The sequence below is a fragment of the Hippopotamus amphibius genome, chromosome 6, assembly GCF_030028045.1.
Source record: "Hippopotamus amphibius kiboko isolate mHipAmp2 chromosome 6, mHipAmp2.hap2, whole genome shotgun sequence".
Taxonomy (NCBI): domain Eukaryota; kingdom Metazoa; phylum Chordata; class Mammalia; order Artiodactyla; family Hippopotamidae; genus Hippopotamus; species Hippopotamus amphibius.
In genome coordinates, this window is record NC_080191.1 from 79,395,772 (window position 1) to 79,414,438 (window position 18,667).

At 34.5% G+C, this 18,667-nt stretch overlaps 1 protein-coding gene across 1 annotated transcript in view; it reads right to left on the bottom strand.

Moving 5' to 3' along the window:
• The window catches only part of EPHA7 (EPH receptor A7), a 166,314-nt gene that overhangs the window by 102,331 nt on the left and 45,316 nt on the right, over positions 1–18,667 (bottom strand). Inside the window, 2 exon segments of the mRNA XM_057738446.1 lie at positions 4,366–4,701; positions 5,543–5,698. Of these exon segments, the coding sequence (XP_057594429.1) occupies positions 4,366–4,701; positions 5,543–5,698 (492 nt within the window).

Genomic DNA, 18,667 nt, shown 5'->3' on the forward strand with positions numbered 1-18,667 from the left:
TGCAGAGAATGGACTGGAGGACATGAGGTTGGGGGGGGGCAGGGGGTGAAGGGGAAGCTGGGATGAAGTGAGAGAGTAGCATAGACATATATATACTACCAACTGTAAAATAGATAGCCAGTGGGAAGTTGCTGTATAACAAAGGGAGATTAACTTGATGATGGATGATGCCTTACAGGGCCGGGACGGGGAGGGTGAGGGGGAGTCGAGGGAGGGAGGGAATATGGGGATATGTGTATAAATACAGCTGATTGACTTTGGTGTACCTCAAAAACTGGTACAAGAGTGTAAAGCAATTGTATTCCAATAAAAAAATAAAAATAAAAAAAAAAAGATAGTATCTTGGACTTCCTCGGTGGTGCAGTGGTTAAGAATCCGCCTGCCAATGCAGGGGACATGGGTTCGATCCCTGGGCCGGGAAGATCCCACATGCCATGGAGCAACTAAGTCTGTGCGCCACAACCACTGAGCCTGTGCTCTACAGCTCACGAGCCACAACTACTGAGCCCACGTGCCGCAACTACTGAAGTGCACATGCCTACAGCCCGTGCTCAGCAACAAGAGAAGCCACAGCACTGAGAGGCCTGCATACTGCAAAGAAGAGTAGCCCCTGCTCACCACAACTAGAGAAAGCCTGCACACAGCAGCAAAGACCCAACGCAGCCAATAAACAAATTAATTAATTAAAAAAAAGATAGTATCTGTACATATATTACTCAGCTATCAATAATCTGCAGTCAACCTTACACTGTGCAATGTATAATTTGTATTATGAATGTCCATTTAATTATGGGCATAAGATGGGCTCTTAGAGGTCTTCTGTCCCAGACCTCTCTGTTATGTAGGAGGACTACATGAGTCCAAAGACATTAAGTGACTCAACTTGACACTCTTTTCATGTATCTTTAACATTTAAAAAGTACCAAAAATATACTGTGTTCAATCACTAGTAACTCTTATTATTACTTCTATAATTACAATTGTTGTAGTATAATAACACACTTTTTTATTCTAATAAATACAACAGGTATTAAACTAAAATCTCAGTTTTTTTATGAGTCAAGTAGCATGATCCCATTTCAGAAGAAAACTCAAGTTAAAGAGGTGAAATAATTTGTCTACCATGAAGTTATCATGTCATCAAATATCAAATCCTATGCCTTTTCCATTTATGTCTGAATGTTTTCACTCTTGTAAAATCATTTAACTTTTCTTCTGTGTGACTAGTTTCCTCACTGAAATTAATTTCACAACATTAAGAATACAGAAAGGACTGTATTAGATGGTAAAGACCTAATTACTGACCTGAAGTATAACTGCTAAGTCTCAAGTCTCTTTTCAGGAAAGACCATATATTATAATTATATGTTATGTTTTCTAACAAAGTTAAAAACTATCTAATTGTCTAAATGATCCCATAGTGAATGAAGGTATTACAGACAGAGACAGTAATTTTAGGGTGATCTGTTCTTACTAACTTTTCTGCAGCCCATTTTGGTATGCTAATGCACTTGATCTGTGGAAGGAATGTAGTGGCAATTACCATGTTTTCATGGGACAGGTTCTCCTAAGGGCCTAGAATATGGTTTACTTGTCCTCTTGCTGGCAAAACGATATCCATTCCAAAGTTCTAGATTGATTTACATCTTTTCTGTGAGGACTCCCTTTTTTTCCACAGATAGAATGAATCATTCCTTCTTTGGGGTTCTATATTTTGTTCCTAATTTTGTTCTACAGCATGCATCACAAAATATTCAAGTCTCCTACTGTTAGTTGTATAACTTAATCTATATCTGCTACAGTAATAGCTCCTTATATGGATAGGACCATTCTTTGCCTTTCTGTCCTCAGCATCCCACACAGTGCTTAACGTATACTACTTAACGTATACTACTTAACGTATACTTAACGTACAGTTGGCTGAGTTAGCAATTGTGAACGAATATTTTAATATAAAAGTGCAAAGCTGGTTTGCTTTTGAACTTTATTGTATTTGTTCTTTTAAAAATGTTAATAGCTTTATTGAGGTATAATTTTCATACCATAAAATATACTCATTTTAAGCATATAATTCAGTATTTTTTAGTATATCTACAGAGTTCTGTAACCATAGCAACCTAATTTTTGGACATTTAAATTATCTCTGACCAAAAGACAAACAAATCTAGTTTGCTCTTAACCAGAAGAGAATCAAGGGACAAAGCCATCTCACCTAACTACTATAAGAGAGCTGATTCAGGAATTTATGGAATGTCTCTTACCTATTTAGGCTGTGTAGTATTAACCTGAAAACTAAACAATGGACATTTAAAGATCAAGAAAACAGGGACCTCCCTGGTAGCGCAGTGGTTAAGAATCTGCCAGCCAATGCAGGGGACATGGGTTCGATCCCTGGTCCGGGAAGATCCCACATGCCGCGTAGCAACTAAGCCTGTGCACCACAACTACTGAGCCTGTGCTCTAGAGCCCATGAGCCACAACTACTGGGCCTGCATGCTGCAACTACTGAAGCCCATGTGCCTAGAGCCTGTGCTCTGCAACTAGAGAAGCCACTGCAGTGAGAAACCCTTGCACTGCAACAAAGAGTAGCCTCCACTCATTGCAACTAGAGAAAAACTTTGTGCAGCAACAAAGACCCAATGCAGCCAATAAATAAATAAATAAATAAATAAATAAATTTATTTTAAAAAATGAAATAAAAATATATCTTTAAAAAATAAAATAAAACAAAGATCAAGAAAACAGATTCCCAAAGTGGTCTACCTGGCAAACTCTATCTGTGGTATCAGTTCAGTATCTTTAGGTTGTATTCAAAAAATAAATAAAAATACCCCTTCTTATACTTATTAGCAGCAGGAATAAAGCAGTTATCCCAGCGCAGCAAACTGAGAGTTTTTATTAATGGTTCCAAAGATAGCTTTAGTGTCACAATCATGAACCCAAAATGTTTCAAATCCACTCACTAAGGTTATGATGATAAAATTCACTATAAAGCAACACAAGTAAAAACATCTACTGACAACAGCACTTTAAAAGAATGGCAAATAGGGTAAAGGAAAATAAAATGAACCAATCCAAATATCAGTTAAATGAGCTATTTCTTTTGTCCAGGTTTTGAAGATTTCAAAGTTCCTGTGTTGTTTTACCTCCAGACTTCAGCTTTTACATAAGAAATCGGATTTGCAATAGCCTTTGAAATAAACATCAAAATAAAACCCTTAGAATAGGAACCCATTAATCTGTTCAAAATGGTAAGCACGAGACTATATGCATAGGTTTCATTGTGAAGATAGAACTTAAACAGGTAACACTGTATTAAAATTGGCAAAGATATGAAGAATAGATGAGTCTATGTCCAGGAATTTGGGATAATATTGACAGTTGACAGCTAGCCAAGGATCAAGAAGACCTTGTTATAAGCTTATTACGATGCTTACACTGCTCAGTACTCCAGTGTAAGTCCAATTTTATTAATAATGATGACATAGCGCTTGGCTACACCGACTACATAGCATCATCCTTCAGCAGCAAGAATTCTCAAAAGTTTGAAAAAGCCCTCAATTTCTGGAGCTTCCCTCAGTAATAAGATTTTTCTAAAGGTTTAGAAAGTCTTCAATTTTTGAAACTTCCTTCCCAATTTATATTGTCCAAAACCTACTTACCACAGCAAACAATGACCAGCGGGACATCTTAAATGCCAGTAAAAAAATGAGCGAAAACTGCTTTTAGGCTTAGCTACCAGTTCACAATCTTCATGATGAGTATATTTCTTAATTCATTTATTTTGAAATCCTCATGAGATCTCCCAAGTACTCATTCCAATATTGTGCACATTAATATGATCAGAAATTAGTGAGGAATGTAAAATTTCCTCATGCACATGTTAAGGCAGACTTGCCGTCTATTACAAATATCACATTCTATATGGTAAAAAACTGGTTAACACCCTGTGAGACACTGAAGCCAACTCCTTCATTATTCCCAATTATCATATCGATTTTGATCATGAACACATAGCATGCGAAAAGGTAAAAATGCAAGAAATATCCTACATCGTATTTTGTTCAATATTTTCCCTCTCCTCCTCTAGATCTTAATCGAGTTGCTCCTCTTAGAGCAGTCTGAACGCGTTTGCAATTTATCCCCTTTTCTTTTCTTCTGCCAAATCTCTGGAGGAGATGGTAATGAGTCTAGCAATGGTTTAACAGGCAACAGAAGAAATAACAAAGAAAAGCTAAAGGTGTGAATAATCAACAGGCTGGAACAATCAAGTTCTGTATTGCCAAGTGAACGAAATATTCAAGCCAGAGACCTCACTTATGTAGCCACATTTTTCACTTAGTCAAGACAAACACAAAAACATACCTGCTTGACCTGTGGTGACACTGACAGCTGCAAAGAGCCTCTGGGATCGACTTAAGTCAGAAACTCCATTTACAGCTTCAACTTCAAAAGTATAATTAGCGTGGGCCAGCAGGTCCATGACAGTGACATAGTTATCCTCTAATCCAGTCTGCTGGGGCATGTAGCCAATGTTACTCCCGCAAGGAACGCACTCGCCCTGCTCCCAGCTGCACCGCTTACACAGTATTCTGTAGGTCACATCGTTTCTTCCCCCATTGTCTGCAGGAGGACTCCATTCCAAGCTCACGGTGGTTTGGTTGATATTGAAAATGAGGTTCTGTGGTGCAGATGGAGGCCCTTTGGGAACCAAAAATAAGCAAATAAACAAAAATAGACAAAAAACAAACAAAAAAATGAACGAAAGGATCCACGTGGGGCTTTAAGCTAGTGGCTCAATTACCATACAGAAAACTACTTGAGATGCTTTCTCTCACATAAACATTTCATTACCTTTCCTAGAGAAACCGTATGAAAGCCTTCTTGAATTCACTTGGCAAGAGGCTTTATTTATTTTCCATTTAATATGTCAAAATGAAAACAGGATAACAACTGTCTTTGTACTTTTGCCACGGTCTTTAGCTATTTTTCTTCCAAGCAATTAAAAAAAGAACAGTTAATGCACCTTAAAAAAAAACAGTTGGGCAGTTGTTTAAAAATAGTTTTCCTTTTAGAGAAATCTATTCATTCTTAATGTGCTCAAGAATGATTTATAGTAATGTCTGGAATTGGCTTTGGATTTGAGTCTCTCAAACATTCATTAATTGAAGCACCAAGATGTGAGATCCGCTCTATTTAGTGATAGAATTTTAATTCAGAAACCATTACTTTTTAATCACATTTCACAGCCATGCAAGACTCAAATACCTTTTACATTTTATTCATTATTCCTATTGGATACATGTGTAAAATATGATTAAAATGAATCTTGATCTGGCAGACATGAAAATTACACTGATGATGATGTCAGATGTATCTATTTTATATTATTGTTTAGCCTTATCAGTTTGTGGAAAGTTCAGAGATATTTAATAATAATTAAGAATGTGCTTATAAATTTCATGCCTATCTCAATGATATCACAATACTACAAACAAGTGCAAGGGATTCAAAAATCCTTATTTTACAATTATGAACTTACTTGTGCATGCCACATATGGTGGGTCAGATGGAGCCCTGTAATACCCGTCCTCACAGTCACACCTTGAGGAGCCTTCTTTATCAGAAAAACTGTGAGTTGGACAACGAGAGCACTGAAGATCTTGAGAAGAAGATTTGTAGAACCCACGACCACAGGCTGGCCATGCAAAACAAAGTGAAAATAGAAACATGAGAACAAACAGACCTTTTTTGAATTTGAGTAATATTTAGCAAAGAATAAAATATGAAATTTGATTTCCAAATTTGCTATCACCAGACACATTAGAAACCTATGAGAGGGAGTCAAGCTGGGATGAAGTGAGAGAGTAGCACTGACATATACACACTACCAAAAGTCAAACAGATAGCTGGTGGGAAGCTGCTGTATAGCACCAGGAGAACAACTCCATGACTGCTGATGACCTAGAGGGGTGGGATAGGGAGGGTGGGATAGGGAGGGTAGGAAGGGGTCCCAGGAGGGAGGGGATATATATATAAATAGAGCTGATTCACTTTGTTGTACAGCAAAATCTGGCAGAACAGTGTAAGGCAATTATACTCCAATAAAGAGCTTAAAAAAAGTTTATCTGCACTCTGGCTGTAGAATTTCTACAGCCAGAGTGCAGATAATTATTGACTCACCCCCACAGATTCCAGTAAGAAATTTTTGGCATATTCTTTTTATATCTGTTGCCATGTTACCTGGGAACTATCATTAATTATAAGCCGTAAGTCTCTAATTACATGAAAAAAGGGAAAATATGACCTTTATGGTAAAATTCTTAGTGTTATATCAATAATCCAATTTTATAATACTGTATTTTAAAATAATGGAAACCAAATGATACAGCAAACTTGCACCTGTAGTTGGCATCAGTCTGAAGTTTAGAGCCAAAAACTAAACACAAGCATAATTCATTTAGATAAAAATCTCAGGATAGTTAATTCAGGGGAACTTTGATTTCAATAATAATTAACTTGCTTGTTGATTCGCATTAACACACTTCAAAGTTATGTTTCCTTAATCTAATATAACTGTAAATTAAGTTTTTAATGTGTAAATTTGGTTTACAGTGAAAAATATTAAAATAATTTTATTACCTGACTAGAAGTAATAGTGATGAAAAATTTTCATCTGAATATGATAGAAATGTATCCCACCCCCCCAATTTTCGGAAAACTTTAAGATATAATTTCAACCAACTTAAGTTCTAAGACAGGCTGCTTTCCACTAAGCTAACTTCCTTGTTACTAAAAATAATGAAATCCCATGAATAGGAGAAACCTATTCTACCAGAATTAAGGAGAAAGCCATCAACTACAAACAGGTGATGTCTGTTTCTCCTCTGCTGGGAGAGGTTAAGGTAGTCACACTAACACAACTGCTCTCAGCAATGAACAGACATCTTTATCACCTTCCAGTGAAGTTGCCCTTACTCACTTAGAGACTACTTGTTATTAAATTAACCTGGAACCACTTACTATCCCTGGACATTTTACATATTTATCTTCAATTAAAATTTAGCAAATTCAATTTTCATTATTTCAGCAATTTTTAAATTAATTGATGGTGCTATACATTGAATATATTAAATAGACTCAATTGAAGCTCCATCTTTATTAAATGAATATCTATTTAAGTTTTAGTAACCTTCAAATTTAATAGAAATTAATAAATCATATCTATAAAGAAAAATTAGTGAATACTTAACATAAATTCAATTATAACTTTCAATGTATTATATTCAAGTTTATTTAATGTTCTCAACTTGGGCATTATTCAGGAACATAATCACATTTGCCCTCTTGGATGGGAAAAACAATCCTATCTCATTAAGATAGCATATTCTCCAGAAAAAAGTCGAGTCATTCTGTACTTTTGTTCACATGCTGAGTATTTAATACATAATGTGGTACAATGGAGAATTCCAAATTATCTTTTAAGCTTAAAGAAAATAAGGCTGTTTTATATGAACAAGATAGGTATTCTAGATAACGCAGAAACTTAAGGATAGGTTATATTATGATTAGATAAGTGATATATTTGTGAACAGAACTACCATCATCTCTTTGTAAGTATACGATCCACTGCTGTCCTCAGAAGCCAGCCTGCCTTTAGTTGGCTTCCTCAATTCTTACAAGAGGGAAGCACTCACAAACATATTAGGCAAAGAAGCTTAATGCACCTTCACCCGTTCTTGAAGCAATTACTACAAATCTAGGACACAGAGAGAACAATGAGCCCAATTATGAAATAACAAAAAACAAAATAACACAAAAACTAAAGATATGATCTTGCCAAATAAAAGAATGGTTAACTGACAGGATAAAAGATTTAGCATGGATTTCTCAGGCTGGAAATTCCTCTCTTTAAGTGTGCACTGTACCTTGCTCCATGTACTATCTGTAATTCAGTGATCAGACAGAACATCTGTAATACAGAGAAGGCAATGCTTTACTCACAACCTGCAGCTTGATAACATTAAGGCCCAGGGAATTAACAAAGAAAAAGAGGGACAGAGAGAAGAGGTGTATGCTGAGAATCTTCGATGATGTTATGTGTGTTTACTTACTTTTTACAGGGAGAGGAGGTTGGGGAACAAGAAAATGGGGGACACAATGGCAACAGGATGTAACATCCACTAGGTAAGGCTTCCTGAATTGGTAGGCAGCAAACTACCTAGTGGAATCTCTCGCAATTCTCATCCTCCTGTTGCAGATAAAGGCTTCTAACCAAAGCCTTACTCCCACTTTTCTCACAAATGAGGAGGTCCCTTTCTTGCTCCACTTACATGCTTTGTAGAATATATACGGTACCTAATGTAGAGAACTTTAAAACCCTTATCACTCAACTTTCAAATTACATTAAATTCTGTTACCATTTTAGCAGATGGGAAAACAGATTTGAAGCAAAATTAACCTGAGTTCTTCAAATAATTCCGTTTGTCTAGGTTAAAACTGGATTTAGAACACAGGACTGCTGATACTCTACCATATGCTATTGCACCAGCCTTGACTGCTGAGTGAGCCAAAGTCTGGCACCTGTTCAACGGGTCTCAAAGCTTTAGCAACCCTCAAAGTGAATTTTCAATGGGCCCCTACTGCCTTTTATTATACCCTCTGACTAATTTAAAGCTATTACTTTAATTTAGAAAACGGTGAAATAATATCCCAGCACAGCTTACGGAAGAGATATTAAATAGATCTCCTCAATTTCACCATGAATTTTGGCACTGAAGATGCCTGCAAAATGATGGAGTACATGTATGGCCATCATTAAATAGATAATAAGAAAGCAATCCCAGAAAAATGTGGTCATAAAAGTCTTACCGTTTTTTCTTTGAAGTAATATTCTGCTTCAGTTCAGTTAATATTGAAAATAATAAGTTGTAACAAGACAGTTTTCACTTAGCCTCTAAGGAAGCTATTAATTTAGATTTATTAAAAATAAGTACAAAATCTTGGGAGCTATGATGTGAAGAGTAGAGCCAAGAATATGAGAAGACACAAGCTGTATCTCTTAGGATAGTAGTGAGCAATTGGGTGGTAAAAAGTTTGGGAAGGAAGTAACAGATGCTCATAAAATTAAAATTTTAGATGAGATATCTAGATGAAATAGCTTGAGTAAAATACTCAGTAAGAGAAACTGGGGTGAAGTGATATACTTGAGATTTAACCACTTAAGGAAGACTTAGGTGAGCTCTCCAACTGCTCCCAAAAGCCTACATGGAAATAAAGGCAATTTCTCCTCTCTATAAATGCAACTGTTTTTCCAAAAAGGTACTAGTAAAAGTTTTTCATGGTAAACGTCTTCTGAAGCCTCAATCGAAGATAAATTCCCTTTATACCTAACGCTGAAGTATGTAAGAATAACTTTTTCTAGGAATTGTGCAATCGCAGTTTTAAAACTTTTTTTCTTCCTTTGCTTTATTTCTCCATTTGTTCAACAGCATTTGAACTCAAAGCAAACTTCAATTAGTATAATGTATGTACTATGGTAAAATTAGTTACAATAAGAAAGATACCATTTTAACTTCCTGCCTTTCGATGATTTTGCTTTTTTAACTGATCATTGTTTTAAGGTAATGTTTCACTGGATTGATGCACACTGGGAATATATATAAAGTTTGTCTTCAATATTTAATTACTTTTGTAAAAATAATAATTCACCAATTATTTTAGTAACAGTATTTTTCAGTGTTACCACAAAGGCCTGGGAGTGATTCTTTGGACTGTATTTTTCCAGCCCTCAGGGCCTTAAAGAATAAAATAACATAAGTTCATTATCCTAGAGCTAAGAATCATAATCTTGTCAGATTTCATACACTAGGCAAGTTTTCGCTTAGCAGGTTGTTTAAATGAAAAACTGCCAAAAAAAAGAAAATCCAGGAAGCACATGAAACTCCTGTTTACTAGATGGTAACAAGATTATCTACTGTAATGTATCTGCTAAATTATATTATGAAATATACTATATTCCAAGATCTGCTATATTGTGTACTGCAATGAAGTAACTATAACATTATATTTAATTTCAACTATTTTTAAATAAGAATATTGCCTATGTAACAAAATGGGTTCAAATAATATTTGGGATTTAAATTCTTAAACACACACACACACTCACAAAGTGGAATAGCGTTCCCGATTTATAAGTAAGAGCTATAAAATTCTGAGCATAAAGGTATTTAAATACATAAGAGAGTTAATACGAAAGCCTTGTATTCTGATTCTCAAACTCTCCTAACAATAGCATATTCCATAGTTGTCTTCAATGGATTTCACATGTTTAAGCAATGGGGTGCCAGGCCTTTGAGTATACGCTTGCATAAGGCAGTCTGTGGAACAATCGGGATACTGGTGTAACAACTCTGTGTTCTCAGTGAACAATACTAAAGGCCACTGTAAAAGCCACAGACAAATTTCCACTCTTTAGGCTAAGCAATTAAGTGAAGTGGAATACCTCTTTTTTTGCTGATCAAAGGTGAACATATTCAGACTTACCCTGGTGTTTTAGGTTTATGACCTACAAGGGTAAGCTTGGGGGACATCCTATCTGATTTTACTTCTAAGGACCTTCTCCCACAAACTGGTTATCCCAGCAAATCCACATACTTCTCGAATTCTTCTACAGCCAAGGAAGATTCCCTTGACCCTAATGGGCACATTTTTTGGAAATCTTAAACTCCAACTTTAATTTCCGACATAGCTGACCCTGTCCTGAACATTAAGGCACGGAAAGTCCATATCTTAGTGGACTGTCCTCCATGATCGTGCATGAGGGATGCTTTGAAACGAGACTACTGTCTTGGCTCTATTAAAGTAACCATATCATTATTAAGGCTTGGATATTTCTATATTTTAAGGTGTTTAGAATCATCATCCTGGAGCTTCTAGGACTTTTCTCGGACTACAAAAGTCTGTAAAGAATGCATGATAGTAAGATAGGTCCAACATAAAACTGATGAAGGAGATAAGATTAGATATTATTGAGAATTATAAGAAGTTAGAGTTTTAAAATGACTAAAAAATTAAAATTCATTAATAGCCAATCAAAAAATAGCCAAAGAATCTGAATAAATATTTCTATATGGAACCTCTACAAATGGACAATAAACATACAAAATGATGCTCAAGATCATGGGTCATAAGGAAAATTAAACTCAAAACTACAATGATAAACCACTTATACCCAGTTGGAAGACTATTACAAAAGACAGATAAAAGGAGTCTAGTAAGAATATGGAGGACTTAGAACTCTCATACACGGCTATTAGCAATGTAAAATGGTGCAGCCACTTTGGAAAAAACTGGCAAGTCCTCAAAAGTTTAAAGATAGTTATCATGTTACCCAACAATTTGACTCCCAGGTATGTACCCAAGAGAAATGAAAACATTTACTGACACAAAAACTTGAACATAACTGAATGTTTACAGCAGAATTATTCACAATAGCCCAAAGTGTGGAAACAACCCAAACGTCCATCTGCTAATAAATGAATACACACAATGGAATACTATTCAGCAATCAAAAGCAGCTAAATGCTGATACATTCTGATCTGGAAGAACCTTGAGAACATTATGCCACGTGAAAGGATCCAGTCACATGGATCCAGTCACAAGAAGATCACATATTATATAATTCTGCTTATATGAAATATCTAGAATAGTCAAATCTATAGAGACAGAAAGTCGATTAGCGTTTGCTAAGAGCTGGGGCAGGGAGAGGAACAGTAAGTGACTGTCAGGGGGTGCAGGGCTTCTTTCTGGGGTGATGAAAATGTTCAAAAACTGATTTGTAGTGGTGGTTGCAAAACTCTATTATAACTACACTGACAAAATACTAAATTGTTAACTGTAATGGGTGAATAGTGTGGTATATGACTTTTATCTCAGTAAAGTTGTTACATATAATAAAATTCATTGATAATGCAACTTCAAACTGAACATTTAAGTAAGCCAACATTAAGAAAAAATACCATATTTTATCTGTTGAAAATATATTGGTTTGCTTTTCTAACACATATGCTCTACACTCATCTATTTTTATAAAGCTTCACTTACGTGTAAAAAATTAAGTATAAATTCCAAAAAAGTGGAAAATATATAATCAATATATTTTTTACTCATTTGTTAATTGTAGAGTCTTATAAATAATAATTTCTCTTTTACCTGAGGACTAGCAATTTTATCTTAGTAATTTTACAACTTAAATGGATGTTTATTCATACCAAGTTATATGTAGGGGAGATTATATACAAAGTTAGTTTTGAGTGAATATATGAATAGACCTTAAACATTCTTATTTTTTACCCACATCACTGTGCCACAGACAAGGGCTGGCTTCCTTCCCCCCCGCCCCCCCGCCCCCAACTCCTCCTCCCAGGAGCTAACTGAATATAACTAGACTCAGCTTCCTCAGCTCTTACTCTGTTTCCAGACCTGTGATTTTAAGCACAATTAAACTTTTTCTGAAGGAATTATGTGCATGTGTCTGTGTGTAAAATATGAGGCTTAGCAGATGTTTTCGGCCACAGTCATACAGCTGCAGAGAGTTTATTAATTATGAACTATAAGTGGATTGTTCTGTAATTGAAACGTTCTGGGCTTTAATATTATTGTAGAATCTACAGACATACATAGTTAGGGATTCTAATGAATGCTGTTATTTTATTTATTGCAGATGGACGTTTGACTTAACTTAGGTAAAGCTAGCCTGTTTCCATAGGAGCTTTCAAATATTTGTGTCATATTAATGTCCATGCTTCTACAAGCAAAGGGGAAAACACAGCTTGCAGAAATAGTACTCCCACTGCTCAAAGTGCTGACCTCATCTGGGATGGACAGATCCAGAATCTGTATTTTAATCCTATTGACAGTGCTTCAGTGGGAATAATTACAAAAGTCTGCTTGAAAGCCAGACCTCCTGTCATTGACATACTATGATTTTTCACATTGAGAACGAACGGCGGGCAGGGAGGATAAAAACAATATGATGTAACGAGTATATTACAGTTTGTGAAGCACCATCCGCATTACCCCACAACTAACTTGTATGAGTTTAGAAAAGAAATGACACAGAAATATAAAGCTTGGTAACAAGTGCTCAAGTGCTGAAAATAATTTTGGAATTTTTAAAACTAAAAAGAAAAACTAATTTGGAGGCATTATAAATATATATGTACATGTTATTTATTTGTGTTATTTAATTGAGTACTTAAGATTTTATTGATACTGTATAGGGGAAAAGAAACAGATGTAAAATAAAAAGCATTTAAAAGTTTTATTTTTAAGATTTAGAATGTAAAAGGAAATGAAACAAAGCACCGTATAAACAGTTTTTTCTTCTTTATTAAATTATCAGTTTGAAATATGCTAGGAATTTTGCTGAAGTCTGGCATTTAAATACTTTCTACTGTACCAGAATCTCACCATAATCATGACTGCATTACCAAAATGATTTTTAAAAAAGAGGAAAAAAATGCCATTAGAATATTCAAAATCTTTTTTTCTTCTTATCCTCTTATTCGCAAAAGAGAACTGGATTTTAACTCAAAAGAACTGTGTTCAAATCCACTCCACCCCTTACTGGCATGCAAGGAGGACAAAGCCATTTCATGTTCTCAGCTTCGATATACTTGTTTCCTTGTTATTAAGAGCCATAGGCACTAATTTTTTTTTTTATTTCAATTTTCAAAAGGTTGTCTTAACAACACAGTAATTGGTTATCTAGTTGTTAAAACTCTAGTACAATTGTATTTGTTGACTTGCTATCTGTAAAAACACGTATATTTCTATCACCATTACTGCCCCAAAACCGTACATGCTAACTCACACCCACTTAGTTTTTCAGTGGTGCCTCAGCAAGAGTGTGAAAGACAGGTTCTAGAAGGGCTGCATGCATCCCTGACAGCCAGCGGCAGGCACTGTGCGAAGGTGCGTGCTCAGCCTTCACCTCAAGCTCTCCCTGTGCCATCGCTGCCAAACTCTGTGTGTGTTTCCAGAGATGTGCACATTCACTTTGGTTCACGCAGGTAAGGATCCAGAAATGGAATTTTTAATTATGTAAATTACGTAACAGTCAACTCCCATAAAAGGAAAGATTCAAAATGAAATCAGACCCTTTTGGATCTCATTCAATATTGTTCTCAAAGGTCCACTGAGAGATCAACCTACAGATAAAAAACATAAATTAACTATGAAGTCTCAGGATTTAGTAACCCCACTGGAAATGAACGAAAATAATCTTAACTTCATGTCTATAGTAAAATAGTGTAATTATGGGGTCCCCATGGGTGAAAAACACTTAAATTAGAGGAAGCCATCTAACCAAACTCGAACATTAGATTATTTGTGGTAACTTAAAAAATGTGACTTATTTATGACACGGCATTATTTTATTTTACTAAAAGGTTTCCTTGAGGGCATGTCATTATGAACAAGAGGCTGCAATAAGTTCTCTTTTTTTTCTGTCACTAAATTTATTTACTTATTTATTCACTTTATTTATGTATTTATTTTTTGTAGTCACTTTGATATTCCTTTTTTTAAGAATTTTTATTGAGATACAATTGACATACAATAAACTGGATATATTTAAAGTGTACAATTTGATACATTTTTTTCTTATTAGTAATGTATATATGGATTGGGAGATTGGGATTGCCATATGCAATAAGTTCTTAAACAGCAATTGGTGTTAGGAAGATTTCTGACGGGGGTACAATTTACCCTAGCATTTATGCCACTGTCAAGTTTATTTTCAAATATTTCTCTTATAGTTATTATAATACCATACTTTTTGTAATTTGTTTTTATTATTCTTTCTTCTTATGCTAAATTATTCCACACAGTTTTGAAAACAGCAAGAAAGGTCAGATAATATAAGCTCTATATGCAAAACATAATGTAAAATATATCAGTGAGAATTCCTCTTTTGAAAGATCAATATACCTGTTTTAACATAATCGTACTAAAAACATTTCTTAAAAGATAAAGTTCATATTCTGAATGACGGACATTGTTAATTTCATCATCTAAGGTCTCACTCCAACAATCTTGAAAAGGCAATACAACTTGTCCTTTATATAAATTATGAATCTGACTTCCCTCCAGCATGTACGAGCTGTGTGACCTTTGTAAATTTGCTTAAGTTCTCTGAGCCTAGTTTTTCCATATCTAAAATAGAGAAACCTAGTAATAAGACTACTTCCAAAGATTATCATGAATGAAAGTGCATGATTCATGTGAAGAACTTAGCACAATGGCTGGTGGAGAATAAGCACTCTATAAATAGTAAACGATTATGATTATTTCACAATGTCAATTTCCATGCAAAGTTTTGATCCCACTCTAGTTTCTACCCCTGATAAACACTGAGTCACTTCCCCATTACCAGATGTGTATGCAAATAAGAAACACAAATTATTAGGCAAATACAGCCATATTATGCATTCATTCTCTGACTAAATAATTACTGTTTGCCTACTCTTCGCATTGTGCCAGGCAATAGATCAAAGTTAAATCTCCTGAAAGACAAATAGGATGATCTCTCAATCCTATATTACTTTTTGACCTAGCATCAAATGGTATGGAAAATTATGCTAATTATGTGCTTAAACTAATTGAATTTCTGATTTTTCATAAGAAATTACTTATATAAATTATAAATATTGTACCTTAATTTGTATCTCTTACAATGTGCTTAATTATCTTCTATTTCAGTGGTGAACACAGACTCAAAAGTCACCTTTCCTGCCAAAGCTGTAGCATTTCATCAATGTGAAGTGAAAAAAAACTACTCAGTGTAGACAGACATGCAGGAAATGTGTGTAGGTACATATTATTGACCAATTACATTTAAACTAAAGAGCTATTTGTGGCAGTTATTGGCTTGTTTTTCAATGAGGCTAACAGTGGATCAGGCAATATCAGAATACTCTGTAAGGGTAGGTTATTTCAAGTTCAAAAAACTTCAGCTGGACAAGAAACATGTATATGAATACAACTGTGAGATTTCATTATATTTAATAAAGTGAACAATTTCTGGTTAAATTCAAAGAATTAAAATTGACGATTTTGTGAGTTATTCATCAATAATTGGTTTTTCTCCTACAATCTATTTAAAACTACATATGTGTAGAAAAAGTCTGTAAGGTCTATAGCCAATATGAGAAGAATTATTTCATCTTAATTTCTTAAAGTAAAGGACAGACCTTCCATTTCAAGCAGTCTAAGATATGGGCTTTTCACCACCAGTTTTCTGCAATTATTTCAAAAATGATTAAAACAAAATCATCAGTTAAGGCAATCCTTCTAGCTATTTTGTGGAGACTTTTTTTCGTAGTCAGTTATAAAATGTGGATCAATACTAAGTCTTGTGAAGCAAATTACCCTAAAGCAGTTTAAGGCAGTTTGAACACATGGGGAAATAAATAATCATTTCTGTTATGTCAGTGGAAAATTTTTTGAAGTCATAAAGAAATCAGTTTACCCTGAAGCAGGACATTTTAAAAAAGATGCATCAGGACAATGAAGAGACTCACTCAATCCTTAATTCTCAGAAATAAAAGAAAATAACAGGCAGAATAAGTCCTTACAACAAATGATGCTGTCGACCTCAATCCTTTTTTCAAAACAGACACACATACACAAAAAGCAAATAGACACGTATGTATACATATATATGAGATAAACAGAATCGTTAGATAAAAGAGAATGGTTAGAGAGAAACAAATTAGTAAGAATTCTCTAACTAGATATGCATAGTTACTACTTCTTAATAATAGAAAACCAGTTAGTTGTAAATTTTTGTCTCTACACCAAGCCAATAATAATCTGACATACTTCTATTGTATCCTATCTACTTTGCATCCACAGTATTTTGCAAAAAGATAATGTTGGTACTACCAGAATATTATTTAATATGTTTCTCAATAAAGTCTTTAGAAAAAGCTGTGTTAGATTTATAAGAGGACATTTTAACTAGTTTAGTTCCTTTTTTGAAGAATAACTGACTCATCCTTTATGAATCAATTAAAAGCTTAACCTCCTCCATATTTCCTGACCTCCTAAAGCTACGTAGGAGGCAGTACAAACTGGTCATAATTGTGGCATTAACATTGCCATAATTATTCTTCCTGTGTGTCTCCTTCAGCCCACTGTGAGCACCTCAAGGACAGGGATTATATTATCCATGGATCCCCGAACTACAGCACAATGTCTGGCACACAGCAGGAGGTTAACCTACATTTATTGAATGAAAGAATCTTTATTCATCCTACAGCAGTATGCACCTGGTAGCAGCCACCCATTTAGCAAAGGTTAATTCACTGACACTACTTAGTAAATTTTTCATAGTAATCAGATCAATGGAAATGACACAGTACTTTCTTAGTAGAATGTGGGACAGTCCTGATTGTATCAGTTAAAGCCCTGTTATGCTGTACAGGGAAACAGTTGCACAGCCATGTTTAGATTAATGCTCTGGATGATTTCTAAAATGATTCTACGAGCAACCTTAATACAGTAATAGGAGTAAGTGTATGAATGAGATATAAAATATTTTATAAGAATATAATTTAGAGCATTTTCTTTGAACATGGGAGAAGGAAGTTCCAAGAAACAGAAATTACTAAGTAGTGAATTATAAATCATAACAAAACTTTCAGTGTAGGGTTCTTTTCCAAGACAAAAATCTAAAGAATAATAGTCCCCCCTCATATTTCTAAACAAGACCATTCTTCTTTAAATATATGGTCTATCCAAACTCAAAACCAAGAATATTCTAGTTTTAGGTAATCTAGAATTGCCATATTCTAGACAGTACAGAAATGCTTTCATTTCTGTTAGTAATTTGGAACTAGACAGGCCACCTTTAAAATAAATTCTTGTAATTAACATTTCTACTGGAAAACAAAGAAATATCACTGATGCCTTACATTATGAAAAATGATTTCAATTTATTTCTAACTGGCTCTCTTTTAAATTTTAAAAACAATTATTGTAGAGTAAATTAAAAGACTAATTTAAATACAATGGGCTGCTACATTTTTTGTTTTCTTCTGTTATGATCACAAACACACACATATATCCACACAGCCTTCTGTATATTTGTGTTATTCCATTCAATTTCATATGTCTCACATTAATTTGTTTTGCCTATGACCTATGGGAGGAGGGGCATGACAAAACTAAGGGTTAAAGCCTATTTATATGTACATATACCTCGCTTTTTTCAAGTCAAAACTTTAATTTAACAGAAAAACTGGATAAAAACATAAAGTACTTTAACATTAACAGTGATCTCAGGAAATGTAATGTCAACACTACGAAGTATTAAACTCAACACATATACATGCCCACATGTCAACCTGAAATAACTGAGAAATTAAGACGTGAAATACTGTTTTCTCAAAGAAAAGGATAATAATGTAAAGGAAAAATCTGTTGAAATTTCTTTCAAAGCAAAGAATAAAAAAGAATATAATGATTGATTCCATTGCTATACTAATGGCACTATAATATAATATTATATACAGAGAGCTAATAATGCATTAAATCTTCCTAATTAATTAGAATCAAATCATCTCAAATCCTACATAAAATTTGGAAATATCAATGTGT